Source organism: Grampus griseus (assembly GCF_964374135.1).
Source record: "Grampus griseus genome assembly, chromosome: 17".
Classification (NCBI taxonomy): domain Eukaryota; kingdom Metazoa; phylum Chordata; class Mammalia; order Artiodactyla; family Delphinidae; genus Grampus; species Grampus griseus.
In genome coordinates this window covers 30,599,878-30,627,873 of record NC_139011.1, presented here as the reverse complement: position 1 = coordinate 30,627,873, position 27,996 = coordinate 30,599,878, and the positions used below count along the sequence as shown (strand labels likewise).

General features: G+C 33.1%; 1 protein-coding gene across 6 annotated transcripts in view; it reads left to right on the top strand.

Annotated features, from left to right (window-relative positions):
* Window positions 1–27,996, top strand: part of OXR1 (oxidation resistance 1) — a 455,696-nt gene that overhangs the window by 375,016 nt on the left and 52,684 nt on the right. For all 6 annotated transcript variants that reach the window (XM_082674597.1, XM_082674595.1, XM_082674598.1 and 3 more), the window contains 6 exons: window positions 1,180–1,262; window positions 6,167–6,274; window positions 7,923–8,036; window positions 15,988–16,140; window positions 23,625–23,809; window positions 26,596–27,356. In XM_082674597.1, the coding sequence (XP_082530723.1) occupies window positions 1,180–1,262; window positions 6,167–6,274; window positions 7,923–8,036; window positions 15,988–16,140; window positions 23,625–23,809; window positions 26,596–27,356 (1,404 nt within the window). The remainder of the gene's footprint in view (window positions 1–1,179; window positions 1,263–6,166; window positions 6,275–7,922; window positions 8,037–15,987; window positions 16,141–23,624; window positions 23,810–26,595; window positions 27,357–27,996) is intronic.

Below are 27,996 nucleotides of genomic sequence, written 5' to 3'. Positions count from 1 at the left end.
TAGATGCTGTGAAGGAGACAAAGATGCTCTGTGACTAATAACAGATCTGGCTTAGCCTGGGTGATCAGGAAGGTTTTAGGACAGCCTTTTTAAGTATTGCAGAGCTAACTGACTTCTTTCGGATTCAGACTTGATTATTAATATTATTTTTGTTACTGTTAATGCTTCATTAGAACCATTCACCCAACTGAGCTAATTAGATACATATAAGCAAACTGTGGTATGGTCAAAATGTCAATTAAGATTGGATAGGTGGAGAGCAATGAAGTAGATATTTTCTAGATTCTTTAGGCTTAGGTAGAACTAATTTTTCTTTGAAAATTACTGTTTTAATCTTATAAAAACTGAGTGTGAGTATAGCATTTTGCTATGTTTACCGTCTTACTCAGTTTTGAGTTTTTTATTAGTGTTTTAGAGTTTGATTTTTTTTTAGAGATTTTATTTAAAATTGTTTAGATAGGAGTGGTATTTTATCAGTTCAGTGCAATCTTTGTTACATGAAGTATAGATGAGAAGATTAACATTAGTGCAAAATTTAAACTAAAACAAATACCATAAACTTGGTGGTAATGATGTGTTCAAGTGAAATGTCTTGATAAGCAAGTGAAAAATAGTTGGCACTCTATCTGAAATGAAGTGCATAAAAGTATGTTTGTATATGAAAGAGTATCTTAATCTACTTCATGGTATATGTAAGGAATTCAGTAATTTAATACAAAAGACGACTCTGTCTTTTACTATGATTGTAGCAGTAGAGACACTGTGAAGATTAATGTTACATATTTCAGACTTGGTTTGGTTAATAATAATAATCTTCAAATATAGTTTTATTATAATCAGGTTAGATGTGTTGAAAGATATGGCCCTTAACTTACTTTTTAATACCTTCCTTTCAGCTGACAGTTACTTAGGTTTTGAATTGACTTCCAGTTAGGTTTTGAATTGACTTCCAGTTATTAATAGTGTTTCATACTGGTCAGTTCGTAAAGCAAGCAGGAAGGAAGTACATTTACTTATTTTGCTACTCGGTTGTATTTTAGAGTAGAGAATCCTACGTAGCAAGCTGTATTACTGGTGAATCCAGTAGATATCTGCCCAGTGAGCTCTATTTAGCGGTCCTTGACATTACTGTGAAAGGAAAATGAATTTAATAGAGTTTTGCATCATTTTTTTTTTCAGACACTGGCCAAAAGAAGACTCTAGACAAGAAAGATGGGAGGAGAATGTCTTTTCAGAAACCCAAAGGGACTACTGAATATACTGTAAGTTATTTGTTTTGAAAAAGCTGATATCTCTTTGTGATAGTCTTATTTGAGACATTCTTTGTTTATGCTGTAAATAAGACAAAGGTTCCTAATTGCCTTATTTTAAAAATCTGTACACCACTTTCGATAACTGCTTTACTAATAATAATGATACTTCAGTTCTTAACTGTATTTTAGGATTTTTTTTCCTTAAAGGAAAATTTTATTAAGTGTGATATAAAGATAATTATTCTAGCAAATTTAGCAAAATGATAATTTACTTGGAGTTAAAGTTCCTGTGGTACAATAATTTTTTATTAGGTTAGACTTTTAGGGAAATATTTCCGTTTTTAGAAATGTGATCTTCATTATATTCCCAGCAGTGCTAACGGTAATGAAAATGGCAGATAGAATACGGAAAAAACAAGTTGCTATTAATTTTCCAGAATAACCTCTCACATTAGATTATTTACACTGATTTATGGCTAAGTTTCTATGTTCTTGAAATGACCCTCAAATTTCCTTGCAGTCAGCTTTTCATATTTCTGGTTAACTATGGAAAACTGAAGTGAGAAATGTACTTTAGTCTGTGATATGCTGCTTCTTTGATTGAATGTAAATGTTGTTAGATAATTTTAACATGTTAAAAATCTGTTATTTTAACTGAGCTTAATTTTGTGTTATTTTGTGTTTTTCTAATATGTTATTGTAACTGTATTAAGAAGAAAATAGCAAGTTGAAACAATTTATACATTTGTGTCATCATGAAGTCTTCCAATCTTGGTTTGAGTCTTGATTATTTTTCATAAATTCTAAAAATTGAACCAATTATCAAAACCTTGAGTTATACTTTATTTTCATATACTGTATAATTGACAATTTGAGATTTTAAGTATTTTAAAAAGGTTTGAAACCAGATAATTTAAGGTAGAATTATATTTACTACTATCAAAAGAATCTCCTCTTAAGCATATTATAAACTCGAGTGTGCTTGTACTTTCTCTGCATGATTGAGAAATTGAGAATATAAATTCAGACAGTAAAATATTGAGTAATGTAGTTTGATGTATTCATTAGTGTTTATTAAGACATAAGACTGTAGGCATAAGGCATAAGATGTTATCTACATATGTAATCCTGTGGTTTTGAAGAATTACAAAAGTTTAGTTGGTTTTGAATTCAGGAGTTTACCAATTTTTTTCTTGTAATTCAATAAAACTTGTGTTATCGGTAGCAAATTTAAATTTAAATTAAGAACCATTATTTTGGGCAAAGGTTAATTGAAACTTGGCCATTTGTATCCTTGGGTTCTGCATCAATGGATTCAACCAACCATGGATAGAAATATTTGGGGAAAAAAAATTCCAGAAAGTTCCAAAAAGCAAAACTTGAATTTCCCTTACTGGCCACTATTTACATACATTGTATTAGGTATTATAAATAATCTAGAGATGATTTAATGTATATGGAGGATGTGTGTAGGTTATATGCAAGTAACTATGCCATTTTATATAAGAGACTTAAGCACCCATGGATTTTGATATCTGCGGGGATCCTGGAACAAAAATCCCCTGGGATACTGAGGAATTACTATATATTTTTTCTTATGTTATAAATGACCTTTGGGAAATAATCAGTTACTGATAAGAAAAGTTATAAAACATCCTCTAGGAGATCTTTGTTTTCATTTTTTATCCCTTTGTTTATTCCCGATGCCATATCCTAAAGATAGAAACACATGTGTTTCTAAAACTAAGATATTACTGTCTTCTATTCTTATTATAATTTGTAAAATCTTCATATAATATCTTTATATAAGGTACATAACATGATTTTTGTATTTGGGAAAAATATATTTTTCTATATTTCTTTTGAAATCTTTCAATATTACAGTGTACTCTCAACATTTACTTATTCTAAAATATTTATGGTTTAGCTTAAATGTATTTTCGGACCACATAAATATAGTATAAATTAGTCATTGTACCTTAGGAAGCTTTAAAGTTAGAATCATACATAAAAAAATCATACATATGTATTACGTATGTGTTTATATATGCACATACATGCACAGTTTTTAACTATAAAATTACTTTCAGTAGGATCAACAAGTAGACCTTGAAAATGCTATACATAACCATTTTCTTCCTAGTTAATTTAATATCCCTGTACCATTCTACCGAAAGCCTTGTCTAAGGTCACTAATGATTTTCTAATTATCAAACCTGGTGGCTTTTTCTTTGTTGTTGCATACCACTCACTTGTTCCTTCTTTCTTGTTTTACTTTCCTTCTCAATGTTCTTTAATGTATCTTTCAGTGAGGATCTGTGAATGGATAATCAGGCAGTGTCTGAAAAGTCTTCATTGCACCCTCATTCCTGGTAGTTGAGCTGCCTATAGATTATTAGGTTAACAGTTATTTTCTGTCAGCACTTTTTTTTTTTTTTTTTTTTTTTTTCCGGATGCGCAGGCTCAGCGGCCATGGCTCACGGGCCCAGCCGCTCTGCGGCATGTGGGATCTTCCCAGACCAGGGATCAAACCCGTGTCCCCTGCATCGGCAGGGAGACTCTCAACCACTGAGCCACCAGGGAAGCCCTCTGTCAGCACTTTGAATGTAGTTATCTTTTATCGTATGCCCTTCTGTTGCCTTTTTATTTCTGTTCATTTCTAGGCAGTCTTCTTTTTTTAGATTGTTTTTTGAAGTTTACTTCTTGTCCTTACAGTTCTATAGTGCCACTGTGATAAGTCTAGATTCAGACAAATTTTTATCTTATTGTGTTTCTTCACTCTAAGGAATAATGCCATTCATAAATTCTGGAAAATTATCAGCCATTATTTCTTTGATTATATACTCTCCTTTCTCAATTTATTCTTGAAACTAATTGTACTACATTTTGCTATCATTATGCTTCATTGCCCTGTTCTTGCTAACATTTTGACTGTATCTTACACCTCTTTCACTGGTTGTTCGGCTCTTGTTGATTCCAAATGTGAGTGGTTCCTTGTATCTTTTCACTTTCCCATTTACATTCTGCAACTTGGAGAACTTAAGAACTTTACTATATGAAGTAAGACCCAAACTTTTTTCTATTTCTGCCTTTCTAGATGCTTACATTTCCTACCACCACTTCATATTTAACAAATTATAGCAAACCTTTCACCAATTTTTTTCTTCATTCTTGCCTAATGCTTTATTTTCTTGTTTCCATTTTCCTTCAATCTGTTGTTCATCTAGGTTGGAATTTTTGGATTTAGCATCAGTTGATCATTAATGTTTGCACCTCTGACGTAATACAACTACTGCTCTATTACAACTTCATCCAATCCATTCCTGTTTTCTCTTGAGTCTTATCTGAAAATCTTATACCTTTATCTCTTTCTTTATATTTGTATGACCTTAAGGATGATCTGCTGCTGTAGTATTACATTGGTTTTTCTGCATCCATTCTCTTGTGTCATTAATCATAGACCTGTAGCCATTAATCTAAGATGCCACTCGGCCATGTAACTTCCTTGCTTCATATTGGTGTTTTTATTACTTTCATTACCACAACTGATAGGATCATTGTGAAGATGAAATGTGTGTTAATTAATAAGAACTTCGTAAACTTCCAGATGTTTCTGCAAAGTAAAATTGGTTTATAGAGAGCTTTTACATACATTATCTCAATAAGGTAGGTGACACACCATCTCATTTCATAGATGAGAAAGTTTGCATGGAAGAAGAGAGCAGGGCTAGATTATTAGTCTGTGTCTTTGGCATCAATTTGGTTTTACAAAACCATTAAAGAAAAAATATATATTTATTGTTGTTTTTTTTTTTTTTTTTACCCCCACATACATATCTACTTTTCCTGATTTTCGAAGTCTTTTACAGTCTAATTCAAAATGCCTAATTCAGTCTCATCCTTTTTTTGAGATTTGGCTCTACTTACCTTCCTAAAATCCTAAATTCATGAGTGTACCCTGGATGGTTTGGGAGGAAGAGATAGTATCCCACAAATGTGTTTTGTTCTTTTCTGTCTCCTAATATGTCAGTTCTATTCTCTTCATTTTGAATGTTCTTCCCTACTCTCTACTTCTCAAATTCCTACCCGTTCTTCAAGATAGCTTTAAATCTTTTCCATAAAGTCTTTATTGGACAATTTGGAGCAAATATGTTGCTCTGTCTGCTCAGAGCTTCTGTTGCATTTGTTGTTTCACTTAAATTGCTCTTTATCTTTTATATAACCTTTTTTGTCTTTCTTATTTTCTAACTAGATTGTAAATCCCATATGCACTAAAACCACTTCATTGGACTTCATCATTCTCTACAGAGATGCTTTATGTATAGAGAACTCTAAAGGAATACATTGATCAAATGACTTTCTTTCAGGATAATTGACAATTAAATCCCATGATTTAAGATTTCTATAAATATGATCATTAAAATATACTAATTCAAAAACATATTCCTCAGCTTTGGTTCAAATATATTTTCTAATTTATCTATTTAAATGGAAGATTATGTAAAGATCATTAGAAACAGCACTTTAAGTTTAATACAGGCATACTTTGCTAAAGTAAAATTAGCTTCTAGAAGTTACATGTGTTTTACAAACTATTTGTATTGTTTTAAAATCTTTGTAAAATAAAAATCACTTGTTTGTGTTTTGAAAATTATATTTTGTATTTTGAAATTGCTTGAAGTAGAGGCCTACATGTAATTGTGATGTATTATGATAAAGCATATACTCTGTATCATAATAGGTTGAGATCAGTTGCTAACAAACACAAAATTTGTCAAGTTATCCTGTCTCTAAAGATGGAAATACCAGTTATTAGTCAAATGTAAAATTGGTCCATAGACATATTAATGATCATTAAACCTCATCGTTTAGTTTTTCTGTTTTAACAAATTATTTTTTTTTCTCTTAAACAGGTTGAATCAAGGGATTCTTTGAATAGTATAGCCCTGAAATTTGATACAACGCCCAACGAACTTGTTCAGCTAAATAAGTTATTCTCCCGAGCAGTTGTTACTGGACAGGTATCTTTTTTTTAATGCATTGATGGTTAGAAGCATCAGTTTTAAGACAGAAAGTATCCATTGCAATACAGTTAATTTAAGAAGAGTAATTTTATGCACACTTTGAACAAATCACATTGGTTCTAGAAGAGAAAATTAAATGTCACTTATATCCATGTGAATTTTTCTTAATACATATTGAAAATAACTGTTGTCTTTTCAAATATAGTTTTAAAGAGCTTTAAAAAATATTCAAAGCAGTACATGTACCTGATAAAAAATTCAAACTTTTTTAAAGGTAGTTTATCTCAGACTTACAGTTTCCTTTTCCAGAAGCAACCACAGTTACCAATATGTATCCCCTTCCAAAAATATTCTAGCCTTTCTTTCTTCTTTAAAAAAAATAAATAACTTTGATTCTGGAAAAATGTTCTGTTGAAGCATAACTCAATCTCAGACTTTTTCATGTATGTAAAGTATTGCACTCTATTAATATATAGGCATGCCTTGGAAATATTGTGGATTTGGTTCCAGACCACTGCAGTAAAGCAGATACCACAATAAAGCGAGTCATAGAATTATTTGGTTTCCTAGTGTGTATAAAAGTTATATTTACACTACACTGTAGTCTGCTAAGTGTGCAATAGCATTATGTCTAAAAAAAGTACATACCTTGGGTTTCCCTGGTGGCGCAGCGGTTGAGAGTCCGCCTGCTGATGCAGGGGACACGGGTTCGTGCCCCGGTCCAGGAGGATCCCACATGCCACGGAGCGGCTGGGCCCGTGAGCCATGGCCCCTGAGCCTGCGCGTCCGGAGCCTGTGGTGCGCAGTGGAAGAGGCCACAACAGTGAGAGGCCCACGTGCCGCAAAAAAAAAAAAAAAAAAAAAAAAAAAAAGTACATACCTTAATTTAAAAGTACTTTATTTCTAAAAAATGGTAACCATCATCTGAGCTTTCAGAGAGTCATAATCTTTTTGCAGCAGTCACTGATCACAGATCACCATAACAAATATAATAATAATGAAAAGTTTGAAATATTGGAAGAATCACCAAAATGTAACCCAGAGACAGGAAGTGAGCAAATGCAGTCGAAAAATGGCACTGATAGACTTGCTTGACACAGGGTTGCCACAATCTTTCAGTTTGTAAAAAACGCAATATCTGCGAAGTCCAATAAGGTGACACAGTAGAACGAGGTGTGCCTGTATTATGGTTTAACCAAGCACAGTAGGCTTTAGACTTCCTACTTTTTTGCTATGTAAACGTTGCTCTAGGAAACATTCTTGTTTGTTTCTCTTTTTCTTTATATGCACGTATATCTATAAAGTCAAGTCCTAGAAGTAAAATGGCTCAGTTAAAGGATATGTGCATTTTAAGCTTTGCTGGCTGTTGACAAATTGTCCTTTAAGGGGAACACCAATAATTTTTAAGAATTACTGTTTCCCCTCACTGTTGCCCACAGTTTGTGTTATCAAACTTATCTAAATTAAATATCTTTTTTAAAATTTTGTTACAGTTATTTCGGTAATAAACATTCTTTTAATCTGAAGGTTTTAATTTTTAAAATTTATTTCTGAAGGTCATTGTTAATGGTGCTCGCTTAGAGAATACCATCTGATTATTAATATTTTAGTTTGACTAAATCTTTATGTGAATATTTTCTTCCAGGTTTTATATGTTCCTGATCCTGAATATGTCTCCAGTGTTGAGAGCTCCCCGTCTCTAAGCCCCATAAGTCCTTTGTCACCAACATCATCCGAGGCTGAACTTGATAAGACCACTGTAAGTTTCCCTTCTTTTCAAAGCTATCAAGAAATGTCACTGAAAAAAAAAAAAAAAAAAAAAAAAAGAAATGTCACTGTATTTGTATGTATCACCATTTTTTTAATCCTACTTTGCCTATGGCTTGAACGAAATTTTACCTTTTTAGTTTGTTAATTAAATTTGTAAATCCCGGTTTTTAAAGTGAAACATTCTTATTAAATCAGACAGCTTAAATTGATTACTGTTGGTGGTAGTAGTAATCCAAAGATATTCATCAGCCCTTTTATGAATATCATATAATAATTTAACTAAGAAAGGAATTTTACTTAACAAACATGAGTATATCATGATAGGAAGTCCATGTCCAATTTGATTTTTTTTTTTTTTTTGCGGTACATGGGCCTCTCACTGTTGTGGGGCTCCGGATGCGCAGGCTCAGCGGCCATGGCTCACGGGCCCAGCCGCTCCGCGGCATGTGGGATCTTCCCGGACCGGGGCACGAACCCGCGTCCCCTGCATCGGCAGGCAGACTCTCAACCACTGTGCCACGAGGGAAGCCCCCAATTTGATTTTTATTTGAGTTTCTGTGAATGTTTATATAATACTTAAAACTCTTCATTATTGGCACACTTTAAAAAAATAATTTATGGGAACTTCCCTGGCAATCCAGTGGTTAAGACTACGCACTTCCACTGCAGGGGGCGTGGGTTCGATCCCTGGTCGGGGAACTAAGATCCCACATGCTGCACAGCACTGCCAAAGAAAAAAAAAATTATTATCTTAGTTGTTCTTCAGAATATTAATTTGGAGTAACTAATAGTATATTAATTTATCTAGCATTTTAAAGGAATAGATGTTCTATATGTTACATTTTACAAATGAATTCCAAGGAAAAAAACTTTAATAATTTTGATTAAAATTCCTCCGACAGGAATTATGGTTTTTGTGCCTTTCCTGTGTAAATTAATACTAATCATAATTTCCCATTTTCATAATGACCCAATGATTATGTTTACATGTAAAATGTTATTTCTCCATTAACTGGCTAGACTCCTGTGAGAGATTCTTCTGTGTTGCTATGCTGATTTTAGGAGACATCCTTTTCTCTGCCCCAATTTGCACTCAAAGTTTAGGATACCAAATGGCATACTGGTAACAAAACACAAATTATTAATGTTAATTTGCCTATAAATTATTAGGAATTATTAGTTTCTAAGCTGTAGTATTAGACTAGTTCCACTTCTCTCATGGAGTAAAGGACATGATATTATTAATAAGTATTTGTCTCCTTGCCTAGGGACTTTTTTCTGTGTGTTTGTGGTGAGAGAGAGAGAGAGGGAGGGAGGGAGAAAGGGGGTCTTTTTCAAATGTTTTATTTGCTGGCTATCTTGTAAAAATGACAACTACTTTAGAATACAGCTACATGAAAGGAATGTATTACATTTATTCTCATCATTGACGAAAATGGAAGTCAGTTTCTAATGATACTGGACCAAACAGTTACTGGACCTTTTTGAACATGGCCATGCCATTGTCCTATGGGACTTAACAGATATATTCATAAGGGGCAATGACAAAGGAGAGCAGTGTAGCCTTCGGTTAATTTAGCTTGTGTTCCATACCCTAAAGCAAAATTGTGAAAAGCTAGACTACTTACCTGAATTAGGATTCCAACGCGGATAGTCTGAGTCCAGAGCCCATGGTTTTTTACTAGCACTTTATAGCTGGAAATTGATAGCTCAGAAACTACTATCGATCAGTAAATAATTGGACCCAACCCAAAAAGATAAGTAATATTCAATCATTGTGAGTGTAGTAAAACCTGTCACTTTTGCACTATCATTTTGTAAAATTTTTTTAATCTAACATTCTTTTGTAAATATAAAAACCTCTTTTGTTTGTTTATCTCCTTTGATTTCTCCTCTCTGCATCTTAAATTTATTTATTATGCTAATGCCATTTTAGGCTAGAACTACTAGTGTGATATATTTAGGATGGAATTCAGAGGAAAAAGAATTTTAAATAAATAATATGGAAAAGTGAAATGGTTTTAAATAGTTTTTAATTTCAGCTTATGTTACTATACTCCACTGAAAGATGGGCTAGCAGATAGTTGTATTCTCTTTAATATAAAACACTCTTTAGTATACTCTAATAAATCTAAAAGATAATAAGAAAAGTAGAGTACTTATAATGTGGTAAGAAAATATAATTTTGAAATTATATTTCATGGTAGTAAGAAAATATAATTTTGAAAAAAATACTACTAAGAGATTCTATGGAAGGCCTAGAAGGTCTTACAGGAGAAAATATATAAAGCATTAATAGAGTTTAGGCACATTAAAAGCTTCTTTTTAAGCATAGGCAATTATTCTGCTACAGTTACTATTAACATTTAAAAAGTACTTACTATGCATTTATTAATGAGGAAACTAAGGCGTAGAGAGAATGAGTAATGTACACAAGGTCACATACTTAATGAGTGGTAGAGCTGAGATTTAAACCCTGACAGTCTACATCCAGGTTTTGTGTTATATTCTTAACCACTTTTTGAACTAATTGATGAAAGGGTAAGGATTAGCAGTACAGATTCTCTGTGACTGAGACATACAATCTAAAATTAAAATATATGTGTCCCAAATTGTAGAAACTAGAAAGTTTGTAGTAAAGAGCTATGTGGAAGTAATGTAGCAAATTTTTGCTTACCAAAGCAAAAATAAAAGTAAAGCAGATAATCGGAAGTATTGCTTAAAATGATTAAAAGGTGAACAAAAGCATTGCTTTTTTTTTCTCAATATTTAAGATTATATGGACTTTTAAATATGTTGTTCTTCTGTTTATGTAACTTAAAAAATTATTATTTGCCTGTATTAATTTCCTGGGATTGCTGTAACAAAGGATTACAGAATGGGTGGTCTAAATCAGAAACTTACCTCACAGTTCTGGAGGCTAGATGTCTGGAATCAAGATGTTGGCAAGCACCTTGTGGGGGAGGATCCTTCCTTGCCTCTTCTAGCATCGGGTGTTGGCCCACAATCCTTGTCATTCCTTGTCTTGTTGGACAGATTACTCCAGTTTCTGCCTTTGTAGTCACATGGCTGTCTTCTCCTTGTGTGTTTGTGTCTTCACATAGTGGTCTCCTCTTCAGATAAGGAAACCAATTAAATTGGATTAAGGGTCCACTCTACTCCTCCTGTGTGACTTCAGCTTAACTCACTTCATCTGTGAAAAGCTGATTTCCAAATAAGGTTGCATTCTGAGGTAGGGGGTTAGGACTTCAGCATATCTTCTTGGGTGACACAGTGAAGTGTCATAATGTTGCCTTTTATAAAATTTCAAGAGAACCACATTGTTTAGTCAGGGAACTTTATAGAAGGTTTTCTAACTCTAGTCAAATAAGATTTTTTTAAAAAAGACATTCAGTGACTATTCTCTTTACATATAGATGAGAAAATATATAAAAGAGTGATGTTAATTTCTTACAGGGTTTTGGGGATCTTGAGAATATTTGTGAAATCTAATAAAATAAACCTCCCTCTATTTTAATTATACTAATCACATAATTCATTGACATCCTGAACTTATATACCTGAAAACAGACATTAAAGTAATAGCACACATGCAAGAAGTTAAAAAAATTTTAGTTAGAAATATCAATATAGTTTGAAGAGATTAAATATAGCATATGCTTCAAAAATTGTTCTCACATATGCCATCCTTAAACTAGTCACAAGCATTCCTCTCCCCTCTTTCCCTTCTTCCTTACTTCCACCTCCTTCCTCTCTCTCTGTGTATAATATTATATATTTAAACTTAAAATAAATTTAAAATCACTAAAATACATAAAATATATTTTATCTGATATATAATATATAAATTATGATTTTAAATTTCATGCTTTTAAACCTAAATTTTCATATGTAAGTATATATACTTTATTATATAATAAACATAAGCTTATATATTACATATTATATTAAAATAAAGTTAAACAACTATAAATGCCGTATGTATAAATAACACATGAATTATATGTTACCTATATATTGTATAATATAATTTAGCTTTGGTGCTTTTAAACTTAAATACCAACAGTTTATTAGGGAATTATAATTTTTTAATATGTACTTTTTAAATGGTGGTGCTATAATTATACCTTAGTCTTACATTCTTAGAACAAAATTTAATATTTGAAATATGTGAAAACATAAAACGTCATAGTACGACTTTGTATTTATATAGATTTTTAGGAAAGCATTTCTTTATATAGAAGAAATCTCTGTATTTGTAATATCACAAATAAATAGTTAAATTACTGGGTGAGAGTTTTCTTCTAGATTCTGAAAGCAAGCATTGTTCTCATAATTAGAATTTAAAAATTGATCCTTCTTTGCTTTTTAACCTGGTTGCTAAAAAGCTCAGTGCCAGGTCCAAAACTCCAAGTACAACACTTAAAATTGCATTTTATTTTTTCTTCACTCTGATATTTTTATTTTTTATTTGTATTGTATTTTATTCTGTATGTTTGTTTTAAGAGCCTCAAATTCTTCAGAAGTGGAGTTTAAATAAATTCTGAGAGTGATAGTTAAACATAACAATTTATAGGAAGTAAATGGTACCCATCATATTTACTGGATTGAGTGAAGAAACATAATATTCACTGCTTTAAAAATAAACATTTTATTTTAGATTATATATTATATATGTTTGTATGAAATAAATATAAATGTTGGTATTTCTGTGCCTGTATGGTTTTTCCTTCTCAAATTTTGTATGCCTTACCTACATGTTACCAGAGAACATTTCTACATATTTTCAATCACTAAAGAACAAAAACTCCATAAAGCCAAGGCAACATGGGAAAAGGAGAGTTTGGAGTTGCTCATTAGCTTATGGTAATGATTTATAATAATACTCTACAAATTATATAATATTTAATCATATTGTACAAAAAAGATGACCATAAGTCAACTTTTTTGGGTCACTTGCCATAGCATTGCTTTCCTTTTGCACATTTGAACAATTGAGGTGACAATTGAGGCTTGATAAATAAATGTTTATAATCCTGTATTTTTAAGGACCTTTCCATCCCTAGTGGCTAAAACAAAATTGCACAAAGAAGCTTCAGAAAGCACTCAAATAAGCTTATTCAAATCACCTTATTAAGAAACAGAATCTGTAAATTCACAGAGATACGGAGATACTGATACTTTGGATCATGTACATGTATGTAAGTTAAAATGAGGTCTGATTATGATTTCTCTAAACAACTTTGATCTCTTTTAAAGAAATACTCTTTTATGCTATACTTTGAGCATTCGTTAAGCTAATCTCATGTATTCTTTTTAATAGGATTACTTTGACAAGTTGGGATTGCTATTGATACTGAGTTGTAGAATTTGAGGCTTTGAGGGAACCTCAGAGATCTTGTTGTTCTATGAGGTATATGTTTAAGGAAAATATTTGACAATGTACCCTGATACAGTTTCTGTGAATAATATGGTTATTTAGTAGATACTGTTGTCACCTGATTTGGGAGTAACTGAACAGTCATAGACAAAATTTGTGTATTGCTTTGTGCCAGTTTGCAGGGGGCCCTGTGATGGCTCTGTATTGGCTTTTTTTTTCCCCTCTGCACACAATCTTTTAGAAGAATGTTTGAAATGGAAAGCACATAGTAGTGCAGTTAAGCTCACTAGTTCATGTGTTGGCAACATGGGTTTTCATCTCAGCTTCATCTTACTCATTGGGCAAGTTACTGAATTTGGACAAGCATACGTTTCCTTAAAAATTAAGGTAATAGTATATACCTTATGATTTGAAAGTGAAATGGTCTTTATAATATACTTAAATATAAAGGTATTCATAAATATCAATTAATATTATTAATGTCCCTTATTTAATTATCTGTGCTAAATGAATTTATATATGATATAAAACTCTTAGATACAGTAACTACCAGAGACAACAGGATGAATGTAAAGTTATTAGTTTGTATCACAAAATGAAAAGATTGATAATAATGCTATAACAGTATCATGCAGCTGTTAAAATATAATTCCATTTTAGGTTTTTTAAAAATATAATTATATCAGATGTAGCTGTTTTGCAGTGTTCTGAACTGGTCTACCTTCAAAAAATGTCTGTTGAGTATCTGCCCAAGTGCTTGGGATTCAGCCCTATAGTTTAGGAAGGGTATATGAAATTTAGAAAGGAAGTCTACAAATTCTGTCCTATATAGGACAGAATTTAAGGAATTAGATGCATTTATTAGAGTAGAAAAAGTCATGTTAAAATTTGATAGTTCTTTTCAAGTATCTCAAAGTCTGTGAGACTGAAGAGGAAGCAGTCTTGTTTATTATTTCAAAAGGGCAAATAATAACTATTAGGTATTAATTACAGAGTGGCAGATTTTAGTTCAAAGCTCTGAAGAACCTTGCTACTATGAAAACTATTATATAAGGCATTGTGCATTTACTTATAAGGTATGAAATGCCTCTGTGGAGGTATTTAAAACAAAGATTAAAAGGCATCTGTCTAACCTTCCTACATTTGTACAGAATAGTGAACTTTGGGAAAACTATGAGTTCTGTGAACTTGGATAGAAAAAATTTTAAGTGAAATCTAGCATTTTTAAAGATTAAGAATATAAGCAGCAAACTATAGAAAAGCACCAGGGATACCTGTGACTTTGTCTCCAATAGAACTCACATATTTTCAGTTCTTTTTTTTTTTTTTTTTTAATGGTACGCGGGCCTCTCACTGTTGTGGCCCCTTCCGCTGCGGAGCACAGGCTCCAGACGCGCAGGCTCAGCGGCCATGGCTCACGGGCCCAGCCGCTCCGCGGCATGTGGGATCTTCCCAGACCGGGGCACGAACCTGTGTCCCCTGCATCGGCAGGCGGACTCTCAACCACTGCGCCACCAGGGAAGCCCTAGAACTCAAATATTTTCAAATCCATTTAGAGTTGTTGTAGATATCACAGAATGTTGTTTATGGCCATGTACTTCAAAATTATCGTTATGAGTCATCACTAGATCTTGTTATTTAATGTATTAATAAAGAAGTGTATATATCTATAAATAAAAATATCTCTGATTAAAAAGTGTTTTGATAATTGTTTTGATATAATTGTTTTTCTTTGTAATTCTATATTTTGAGTATTAAAAAAAACATTCTGAAAAGGAGGTCTATAGGCTTCACTGTGGGAATGGTCCATGGCATCAAAAAAGTTAAAAACCTATGATCTAACTAATTAATACTTTGTAAAATGGTACTGATAAATTCTTTATAGCTTGAGATTTTAACAGGCTCTTCAATGAATGGATTGTGCTGAATTCCTAGGTTTCACAGACAAGCACTCACCTTTTCTCTGCTCCCAGCACCTGAGGGATATATTAAATGATCAGGACCAGTGATTTGATTCAGGAGCAACTGAATGTGTATGTGTGTGTATACACACACACACACACACACACAAACACATATGTATTATAACCAGTATATATATATTCCCATTAAAAAAATAATTGAAAAATGTAAGTTTAAGCTGTATTAGGATCTTTACCAAATGTAAAAGAAGTGACATTCTTTCCCATATTTTTTTTTTTTTTTTTTGCGGTACGCGGGCCTCTCGCTGTTGTGGCCTCTCCCGTTGCGGAGCACAGGCTCCGGGCATGCAGGCTCAGCGGCCATGGCTCACGGGCCCAGCCACTCCGCGGCATGTGGGATCCTCCCGGACCGGGGCACGAACCCGTGTCCCCTGCATCGGCAGGCGGACTCTCAACCACTGCGCCACCAGGGAAGCCATCTTTCCCATATTTTTTTACATAAAAACGTTTTGAGCTGTTCTACAGAATGTGATGAGAAGGAAGAACACTTACTGGGGAGAGCTATGCATTTGCATTTAACAATGTGCTTAGTTTTATTTAGTTCTCTGAAGTGTCTTTATCTTTTTTTTTTTTTAAAGAATCCTGATGTAGTCCACCCGAAAGAAGAAACTCTCTCATCTGCTTTTACTGGTATTCGACCTGCACGAGTTGTATCTTCAACTTCTGAGGAGGAAGAAGCATTTACTGAGAAATTTCTTAAAATTAATTGCAGATATATTACCAGTGGCAAGGTAATGGATAAAACTTTAGAAAAAACTTTTAATCATTTTTTATTTATTACTAAAATATGACAGTTTTGCATTTACATTTTTAGTCATCAGCATCAGCACATGATGATCAATTTAAAATAATCTTGTGAAATAGGCAGTCCTATTCCTTCTTCACAGGAAAAAAAAAAAAACTTTCAGAAAAGGTTAATGAGTCCAGGGTTTCTCTATCCTGGCTAGAATTCAAACCCAGTTTGAATCTGTGTTTTATCTACCACAGGTTGCTGCTTTTCTAAAACAGAGAACTTCTAGTCTGCAGAGGGAATTATAGTAAAGTACAGTAGTCAAAATAAACTCCAGGTGTTGCTAAGAAAGTAATTATAGTATGATACCCACTTGAGAAGTCACACGTGGGAACCATTTCTTTATAGTCGTAATTCATAAATTATGGGTATTTGAAATAGGTGTTTAGTGCTATAAATTTCCCTCTATGTACTGTTTTAACTGAATCCACAGTCTTGATATGTTGTATTTTCATTTTCTTTCAGTTCATAATACTTTCTCTTTATTTCTTTTTTGGCCCATGGAATATTTAGAAGTTTCTTAGTTTCCAAATATTTGGTATTTTTCAAGGTATCTTTCTGTTACTGATTTCTAATGTTTTTCCATGTGGTTAGAGAACATACTACTATTTGTAGGCTTAACGTTTAATGGTGCAGAATGTATTATATCTTGATACGTGTTACATGTGCACTTGGAAAGAATGTGTATTCTGCTGTTGTTGGGAGAAATAGTTTATAAATGTCAATTAAATCAAGTTGAGTGTTACTATTGATCTTCTGTCTTTTTGTTCTATCAATTATTGACAGAAGGATGTTGAAATACCTCTATAATTGTGGATTTGTCTATTTCCCCTTCTAGTTCTATCAGTTTTTTTGTGTGTATTTTGAAACTCTGTGGTTAGGTATAAAAATGTTTTGGATTCTTATATTGTCTTGATGAATGGACTTGTTTAATTATGAAAGACTATTCTTGGTAAAACTCTTTGCTATGAAGTCTGCTTTGATGGATACAAATGTAGTCACTTAGCTTCTGTTCAGTTAGTGTTAACTTGATTTATCTCTTCCATTTTTTTACTTTGAGACTGTGTCTTACACTTAAAGTGGGTTTCCATAGTTTACATCAGAACTCACTCTTTGTGTCATACACTCTATGGGTTTTGAGAAATGTATGATGACATGTATCCACTATTACAGTATCATGCAAAATAGTTTCATTGTCTCCCAAATCCTCTGTGCTCTGTCTGTTCATCCATCCCTTCCTCTGGACCCCTGGAAACTACTGATCTTTTTTCTGTCTCCATAGTTTTGCCTTTTACAGAGTGTCATGCAGTTAGAATCATAAAGTATGACTGAATGATTTCAGAGTGGTTTCTTTCACTTAGCAGTATGCATTTAAGAGCCTTCCATATATTTCATGGCTTGACAGCTCATTTGTTTTTATCGCTGTGGATGTACAGTACAACAGTTTATCCATTCACCTACTGAAGGGCATCTTGGTTGCTTCCAAGTTTGGACACTTACGAAGATAGCTGCTATAAACATTAATATGCAGGTTTTGTATACGTTTTTATTTCCTTTGGTTGAATACTAAGACATGTGATTGTTAGATCGTGTGGTAAGACTGTGTTTAGCTCTGTAGGAAACTACCAAACTGCCTTCCAAAAGTGGCTGTGTTATTTTCCATTCCTGCCAGCAGTCACTGAGAGTTGCTGTTTCTCCACATCCTCACCAGCATTCACCGTGGTCAGTGTTTTAGATTTTAATTATGCTTATTGGTCTTTAGTGGTAACTCATTTAATTTACATTTCCCTAATGACTTATGATACTGAGCATCTTTTCATTTGCTTATTTGCTATTCATATAGCTTTGGTATTTTCTTTACTTTTTAAAGATATTTTCACTGGGCATAGAATTTTAGGTTGACAGGGTTTTCTTTTCCTTTCAGAACTTTAAAGATGTTTCTTTCAAATCTCTACTGTTTTCTGGCTTGCACTGTTTCTGAAGAGAAGTCTTCTATTACTTTTGTATTTGGTGTGCTGTATAAAATATATATTTTTCTTTGCATTTAAGATGATGTCTTTATCACTGATTTTGAGCAAGTTGATTTTTTTTTAATTTTATTGTTATTATTTTTTTACATATATATTCTTTTTTAAATTCTTTTCCCATTTAGGTTATTACAGAATATTGAGCAGAGTTCCCTGTGGCATACAATGTTGGTTATCTATTTTAAATATAGTACAGATCACTTCCAAACTCCCAGTCTATCCCTCCCTCCCCACCTTTCCCCCCTGGTAACCATAAGTTTGTTCTCTATGTCTGTGAGTCTGTTCTGTTTTGTAAATAAGTTCATTTGTATCTTTTTTTTTTTTTAGATTCCGCATACAAGCAATATATATTTGTCTTTCTCTGTCTGACTCACTTCACTTAGTATGATAATATCCTGGTCCATCCATGTTGCTGCAGACGGCATTATTTCATTCTTTTTAATGGCTGAGTAATATTCCATTGTATATATGTACCACATCTTCTTTATCCATTCATCTGTTGATGCACATTTAGGTTGCTTCCATGTCTTGGCTGTTGTAAACAGTGCTGCAGTGATCATTGGAGTGCTGCATGTATCTTTTCAAACCATGTTTTTCTCCAGATATATGCCCAGTAGTGGGATTGCTGGATCATATAGTAGTTCTGTTTTTACTTTTTTAAGGAACCTCCATACTGTTCTCCATAGTGCCAATTTACATTCCCACCAACAGTGTAGGAGGGTTCCCTTTTCTCCATACCCTCTCCAGCATTTACTGTTTGTAGATTTTTTTGATGATGGCCATTCTGACTGGTGTGAGGAGATATCTCACTGTAGTTTTGATTTGCATTTCTCTAATAATTAGCAATGTTGAGCATCTTTTCACGTGCCTTTGGCCATCTCTATGTCTTCTTTGGAGAAATGTCTGTTTAGGTCTTCTGCCCATTTTTTGATTGGGTTGTTTGTTTTTTTGATATTGTTGAGCAGTTTAATTATGATGTGCCTTGGTGTGTGTTTCATATTTGTTTTCCTTGGGGTTCGTTCAGCTTCTTGGATCTGTAGGTTTATAGTTTTCATCAAATTTGAAAAAATTTTGGCCATATTTCTTCAAATGTTTTTTCTCCCCCATTCTCTCCTCTTCTTTGGAAACTCCAGTTATGCATATTTTAGGTTGCTTGATGATGTGCTTCATAGCTTACTGATACTCTGCTCTTTTTTTTCCTCTCTCTCCATTTTGGACAATTTCAATTGCTGTATCTTGAAGTTCAGTAATTAATTTTTCTGCCAAATCTAATCTGGTATTCTATCCAGTGTATTTTTCACCTCTAAGTTTAAACTGGGTCGCTTATATCTTCCACATCCCTACTTAACACGCAAAATCTTTCTTCTATATTCTTGAATACATGGACTATAGTTAAAATAATTGTTTTAATGTCTTTTTCTACCAATTCTTTTCTCTCTTCCACTTTTGGGTTTGTTTCAGTTAATTGATTTTTGTTATTGCTGTGAGCCATATTTTCCTGTTTGTTTGCATGCCTAGTAATTTTTAATTGGATACCAGATATTATGGATTTTATCTTGTTGGGTGCTGGATATTTTTGTATTTCTATACATATTCTTGCGCATTTTTCTGTGACATGGTTGTTTCTTGGAAACAGCTTCATCCTATCATGGCTTGCTTTTAAGTTTTGTTAGGCATGACCAGAGCAGCCTTTAAGTCTAGCTAGTTTTCCCCTTACTGAGATAATACCCTTCTGAGTATTGAGGTGCTGTAAATTACAAGGGTTTTTGCTCTGGTTGGTGAGAACACAAACTATTTCTGACTCTGTGGACTCTAGGGATTATTTTCTCAGCTTCTTTTGAGTGCTTTTTTTCTCATCCTTGGATAGCTGCTTTCGCACAGGTGGCAATCAGTCCTCAGCTGGAACCTTGGAAAAGAATCCTCTGTAGATCTCCAAAGCTTTCTCAGTAGGGAGTGTTCTCTCCTTTCCTGTCTCTGTCTGTGGCGAGGAAACTCCACCCAGTGTGCTGGGGCATTTGTAGATCTCATCTTATTTGTTTCCCCTTATTCAGCATTATAGTATCGGAAAAGAGTTATTTCATGTATTTTATGTGTTTTAGTAGCTTTAAGCAGAATTAGTTTATGGCTAGAAGCAAAATTTTAGTTGGAAGTATTTGAATAACAATTTTGTTTAAGAATCAAAGAAAAGATAAAGTCATTGGCAGGGTTAGGAATGGCTTGCACTGGTGTTCTTGAAACATAATCTCTTGTAAGAAAGTAAGCAGGAAAAGATGCTTTCTCATACAAGTCATCTTCTTTCTTCTTCTTACAGGTTGATTGTAGTAAAGATTATTTATATAAAATTATGGAAATTTATCAACAATTATTGTAATGGTTAAATTACTGTGGACTTAAGACTGAAAAAAAAAATCAGTACAAGCTTTTATTTCTCCTGGGATGAGTTCCCTCATAATCTTTTATCTTTTAGTATTTACAGAAATATTGAAATATAAGTGGTAACTTTTCTTTTAGAAATAGACTATTTTCTAATAGAAATAATTCCTTCTTGGAAGATTAGTCAAGTAATTGCACATAAGGAATTGGAAGTTACTAATACTAAAGGGAAGTAGGTGCTTAAAGTTTCTGAAGGTCATGTGGATTAAGATATGGTAATTGGAAATCTCTTACTTACAGTATGCTCTTGCTCCTGAAAATATGTCTACATTTATGAAACAGTATTTAAAAAGAATGAAGTGTTAATGGTTTAGTATGAGTTTATGATTTCAGATTTGATCTTGGGCAAATGAATTTGAGAGGCTCCTTTCTAAAGAGATTTTTGTGAATTTTGTGTTGTAATGTTTCTCATGGCCGTCTCTTTTGATTTATGGAGACACCTGACATCTCACAGAATACCTCAAAGAGCTCCAGCTAAAGGCAGAGGGAAAGAAGCTTGAATATATCAGTGCATCCTTCAGTAGCAGCAAATAAGGGTGAATTCCTGGAATATAACACTAGCAGATTGATCATTCCAGTGTTAAGCTATAGGGCTTCAAGCCCCTTGTAATCCGAGTAGTAGAAGTACGGTTTTGAGAGACCTTTCAAATGGTTTCTATAATTACACTACTAAGATTATAGTATTCATGTGTATAGTGAATTAAAGTATTATTACACTGGGCCTTTTCTATAATACCTAGTAATCATTGTCTTTAATGAAAATCCTTTAAAGCAAAAGATGTAGTGTTATGCCAGTGAACCAAATATTATATCATCATTTAAAACTAATGCTCAGATGAAATTTATGAAATCAAGAATGACCTGAAGTCTTTCAGAGAACCTCAAGTTTGCTTTCCTTAATCCTTACTGATTGTTTGGTTTCATTTCTCAAATAACTTGCTTGTAGATGTGGTGAGATAGAGGAAGGTATTAAAGATTGGAAATCTTTCAGCTTTTTTATATTGTATATACTCTACTCTTGATTATTTATTTCTTGGATTATCCCTGGCAGTTGTAAATGTCCCTGCAACATATTTTATCATCACTCATTGATTTCCGTTGGCATGTGATCCAGGAATACATAATGTATATGAATCTGTTTAAAATATTGATCAAGGGGTGGGATAGGGAGGGTGGGAGGGAAACGCAAAAGGGAGGGGGTATGGGGTTATATGTATACATATAGCTGATTCACTTTGTTATACAGCAGAAACTAACACAACATGGTAAAGCAATTATACTCCAATAAAGATATTAAAAAACAATAAAATAAAATATTGATCAAAAGATGATTAGGCTATGGTTTACATAAAGTTCCTCCTTATTTAGGAGGTCCATGGTCTGAACTAAAAGAAATACTAGGCAGAGTTTGAGATTGATTCCCTTTCCTCCACCAAAATGCACACACACACACGTATTCTTCTCTCCAGTATTGCATGCAGTTACTGTAAATAATAAGCGTATTTTATAATCTCGAACATTGGCAATAACTTTTTTTCATTTGTGATTGGGTGACCATTTTTAGTAGGATTTTTCTTTTTTTTTTTTTTGTTTCTAAAGTTAGTGTCTGTCATAACTTAAGTTTTACATTCTTAAAGTTAAATCAGATAAATTCACAGAGCTGAATATGGACTTGGAAGGAGGGTGTGATACCAAATCAAGCAATATTTAAGTTTTTCTATTGGTATCTTCAGGAAAAAAAGACAACTTTGAAGTAATTATTTGGTTTAGTTTTAGAATTCTGTCTGGCTCTTTATTTTTATTCTTACAGGATGTAGTGGAATGGGAGTTTGAAAATGGGATTAAGAAAGAATATACATAACTGAATAACTTTACTGTACAGCAAAAATTAACACAACATTGTAAAGTAACTATACTTCAATAAAAATAAATAAAATAATAGGATTAAGGAATATTTGGTACTTGAGTTGAAGTGATTATTGTTTGTAACTCAGATGTGAAAAGATTATAGTAAGAAGCATGGACTGCTTGGATTTTGGATCTTGGTCCTGACACTTATTAGTTAGCTATGTTGTTTATTATTTAGGACAAATTGCCTAGCCTCTCTCAATTTTAATTTCCCCACCTGTATTCTCATCTCAGAGCTATAATTGAACAATAATATATATAAATGAACAATAATATATATAAAGCATGACACATACAAAGCATTCAAGAAACATTAGCTAATATTAGTGGGATCAGCTTCTTACGTACTTCTGTTTGCTCATTTGTAAGATGAGAGGGTTGGATTCTTTATATTTGTATAAATATATTTAACATTTCATAACTTTTCATGATTAAAATAATTACTGTATGCCTTAGAAGTAATCTAATCTAATTAATTTTACAGATGAAGAAACAACCCCAGAGGCTTTGCTTACCAGAGGTCACATAACTAGGCAGTAGCAGAATCGAGTGAAATGGAGATTTTTTTTAAAGATATTTTAAACAGATTATACTATTTTCCTTTTATAATGGATTGAGTTATCAGCACATTATTTATTAAACCTGCAGTGTGTGCATGAAACTATTTGATACCTGTAGTGACGGAAGAACACAGGAGGCTGTATGCAAGTTAATGTAAAACATGGCTCATGCCTTGAAGGACTTTACAGTCCTTCTTATATTACTGAAGTTATCTTGCTGATATAACTCAGCATTTTACTGAGGCTGCAAATTTTAATTCCTGTCTTGATTGATTGAAGGTGAATATGATATTCTTTGTATTTTGCCTCTGCTAACAAGGAGAATTTACTGGGAAAATTTGGGTGTTATTAAAAACATTTTCATGAGAATGCCATAGTGCTTGACTATACTACTTTTATATGTGGTAGGTGGCCTAACATTGGAAATAAAAATACCTAGAATAATTTTGAAAATTTAAACTTTGAAGATTAAACATTATTTTCTTTTTTCATCTTAGGGCACAGTCAGCGGTGTGTTGCTAGTTACACCAAATAATATAATGTTTGATCCACATAAAACTGACCCCTTGGTTCAAGAGAATGGCTGTGAGGAATATGGCATCATGTGTCCAATGGAAGAGGTGATGTCAGCTGCAATGTACAAAGAAATTTTCGATAGCAAAATAAAGGAATCCTTACCCATGTAAGAGTGATATTTATACTCCTTTGCAATTTTATTTCATCTAGATAGTTGACCCTGGTCTAATAACTCTGAAGTATTTTTTAATAGTTTTATTATAGCTGCTTTTCATTTTATCATTAATGAAACAGAAATTATATGTAGTATTGAAAAGATTATTCTTACTGCACTAGGTTAGGAATTGTTTTAGATTTATATTTGTATATTTGGTCAGAGAACCTGATATTTAAAAGTAACCTATAGTACTCATTTAATTCAATGTTTACCAGCCCATTTTATTCAGGTAAATTCAAATTATTTTTATTAGTAATTTAAGGTAATATAAGTAATCAAGGGTAGCTTTCAAATTTTCCTTAGAAGAGCCTGAAGAGTTGGGTGTGGGGTTTGGGGGAGGTCACATGAGCAAAGACCTGACATTAATAAAGCCAGAGCAGCTTTGTCATTTATTGATTTATATGTTTGCACCCTTCTCTCAGAAAAGTATAAAACACAGGGAAGAAGACCCACAGATTGCACAAATTTAAAGAGTTAACCTTGGAATATACTGGTTAGGGAATTTGTGTGTTTCAGGTAACATAGATGTGAGGCTACAGGTCAGCATAGCCTTTGAAAGTAATGTGTTTAACTAAAGGAATAACAAAGAAAAGGGAAGGATAAGAAATAAAAGGAGAAGAAAATAAAAGACAGGTATACAAACAAAGGAAGGGAAGGACAAAAGAAGAAAATTGATATGTAATAGAAAAGAACTCCCCCATTCCTCCATACATGACTTTGTCAACAGTTTAAAAACTGGCTTCACTTTAACTGATACTGAGATTTCTATCCCTATAATAGCCCACAGGGATGATAATGGTTGTTTTAAAATTAACCCCTGTGAGACAGAACTACTTACAAAAGAGACGGAGAGCAAATTATTTTTGTTTCTGAGGCAGACTACATGAATTGTTAGAATACCTGTGGTAGAATAAAATCTTTTATTTAAACAGTCTCCATTATAATGGCCCCCCAGTAGATACTGTTTTGGCTTGGTAAACTCATCCTTAGAGGTGCAGATTATTCCTAGGATTGCCTCTACTGTTAGCTATTTAATATATCATCATCCAAAATCAGTCTCAGCAAGTAAAGATTATTGTGGCAGGTAGAGGGGTAAGACAAAGGTGAAGGAGTGAAGGATTAGATTAAAAGAGAAACAAGAAGAGTATATGTATGTATATGTTGCCAGTCATTGGTGAGATCCATTTTATCTTGCCCTGCTTTTCCGTTTGTATTAGGATACTTTGGGATTCTATTATGCTGAATGATCCATAACTATTCTACACAGATGCTATAGGGCCCTTCCTCTTGTAAATCACTGTTTTATCATTCACAACATCACCTGGAAAGACCATCTATTTGATCCAAACCTTTAAAAAAGTTACTCCAAAAGAAATATCTTTCAATGCTGCCTTATGAATTGATTAAAAACAATATTTGGCAACAACTCAGATAATGTCATGTATGGTAAAAATGAGGTGTAAGATTTTATTGGTTTTCTTCTGTCTTACACTGCTTGGGAAGTTAATTGCAAAGGTATTGTTCAGGAACTATATTGAGCAATAGCAGCATCATTGACATAAAAAAATAAGGTTACAACACTTATCTAAATCTATATACTGTTAGGTTTACTTGACTTTATCTCATACCTAAGGGTCTTATTAAATCTACAGGTACAGTTTCTCAAAACTTTTGCCAAGTTCCAAGACCCTATATATGCAGTTTTAGGGGCTCACCAGTAGATGACACTATTACACATTTAATAACACAGATTAGATGCTTACATACATTTCTTAAGGTGAATCACTCAGTACAAGGCAAGCAGAGATAGGAACTGGACTTCAACTAATACTTTTTTTAAAATAAATTTTACCTATCCTATGCACAATGAAAATTAGGCATATCATTATAAAAAATATCAAGTACTAGAATAAGAGGAACAGGGTTACCCAACTTCACCATCCAGAGGTAGCCAATAAATTGTGTGTCGGCTTACTTCCAGTCTTTCCTATTCTCAGACTTGCATAAATGTTCATACTTTTTCCAAAGAACTCATGCAATTTCCGTTTATCAGAAACTACTTTTAGCCATCATTTTGAGTTGCTGACTTGCATTTCATGTAGTGTTTACACTGTCTCCTTCCAGAACTTAACTGTCTAACCATTGAACATTAGTGCTTGCATATACAAATGCCATTAAACATGGAAATCTAGAAGTAATGATGAACCATTCAGCTAGCTAATATCTAACCTCTAAGCACTTTTGCCTCAGTTCTATTCAGGTTGGTTTTTAACTTTGCACTTGAGTTATTTATTTTAGTTTAATTTCTATTTAAATGTAAATAAGCACTGTGTGTGTGTGTGTGTGTGTGTGTGTGTGTGTGTAATATCAGTGTATTTTTATTTTATTAAGACATTTAAAATTTTAATCAAAATTTTATTTGCATATTTCATCAGTGAATACATTTTAGTTTAGAATTATAGCTTCACCCAGAACTTGTATCTTCAACTTCTCTTCAGGTAGATCAATTCAGGAAATCTTACACTGATATTTCCCAGATCTTAAGCAACTGATGCAAAACTTGACTTAATTACATGGTCTATAGGAATCAATCAAATTTTTGATATGCTGTTAAGAGATGTATGCTACACCCTTTTAGGAAAGCCTTTTTAGTGATATTAATTCAGTGTTAAGTTTGTGGAAAATAAAATTCTACAATTTAAAAAGTAATAACTTTAAATTTTGTTTACTGACAGAGAGATAGATCAGTTATCAGGAAGGGACTTCTGCCATTTGAAGAAAATGACAAGAAGTAATACTGATGAAATAGACTCAAGAATTCGCGATGCAGGTAATGATAGTGCCAGCACTGCTCCTAGGAGCACCGAGGAGTCTCTTTCTGAAGATGTGTTCACGGAATCAGAACTCTCTCCTATACGAGAGGAGCTTATTTCTTCAGATGAGCTGCGACAAGATAAATCATCTGGTGCGTCATCAGAATCTGTGCAAACCATCAGTCAGAGTGGAGTAGAATGTTTGACAGTCATAACAGAAGCTGCTAGTACTCCTGACCACTTAAAATCCGATTCTGGACATACTACCAATGAAGTTGGGACTCTTTCCCTTAAAACTGATTTAAATAATCTTGAAATGGCTACTAAGGAAGGAGATCAGACTACAGATAATCTTCAAGAAATCTCAGGTCCTAAAGAACAAAGCACAGGTATAAAAGGTAATGCAGACCAGGATTTTCTTCTTAATGAGAATTCATTACACCATGAAGAAGGTGAAAAGGAAAGTATGCCCTGTGGGGAAGCAATAGAATTTAAACAAAAGCCAATTGTCAACAAAGGAAAGCAAGGAAAGGAACAAAATCAGGACTCAGAGACTGAGGTAGAAGAGCTACGGAAACTCTGGAAAACCCATACAATGCAACAAACTAAACAGCAAAGGGAAAATATTCAACAGGTGTCACAAAAAGAAATTAAGCATAAAATAGCAACAACCAATATAGAAGGTAAGTGTTAAGGAATATATAAAGTTAGCTTATCTTATTGCATATTGTCTCCGTCTTTCCTCACTGACTCAAAAGCTACTGTATCTTAGGCCACTCTGAAGGATGATCTAGTAGCCCTTGACTGATGTTTCTCTGGGGACAAGTACATAGTCTCTGGTTTCTCCTGTCTTTTCTTATCCCACAGTGGGTTGTACACATAATGGGCATCTTTTCCACCATGTTTAAACATTCCTCACACACTGCATTCTGTCTTTAAACAATTTATTTCTTGAAAGTGCTCACAAGTTCCATAATACCTCTGATTTCTCCATTTCTCTTTTAGTTCTTGATATGTTTTATCATTAAAATACCTTTTAAAATTTCATATATAATATCCTAATTGCAATTTGCAATTGCCGAAGTTGTAATCCCATCATTTTTAAAAAGTGCAATTAGACATAAAAATCTATTTCTGAAATTCTTTCAAGTATCCACAAGTTCCATCATTGTCTGATTAAATGTTTTCCTTTAAAAAGCAGTACTAAGGATAAATTAAAACACCATTTTGTTTTTTCATACTATTTACTTATGAAAATTATAGTAATAGTTTGTCTTTTATTTCTAATATACAGTGCTTCCACTTAGTACATTATGGGTTAAA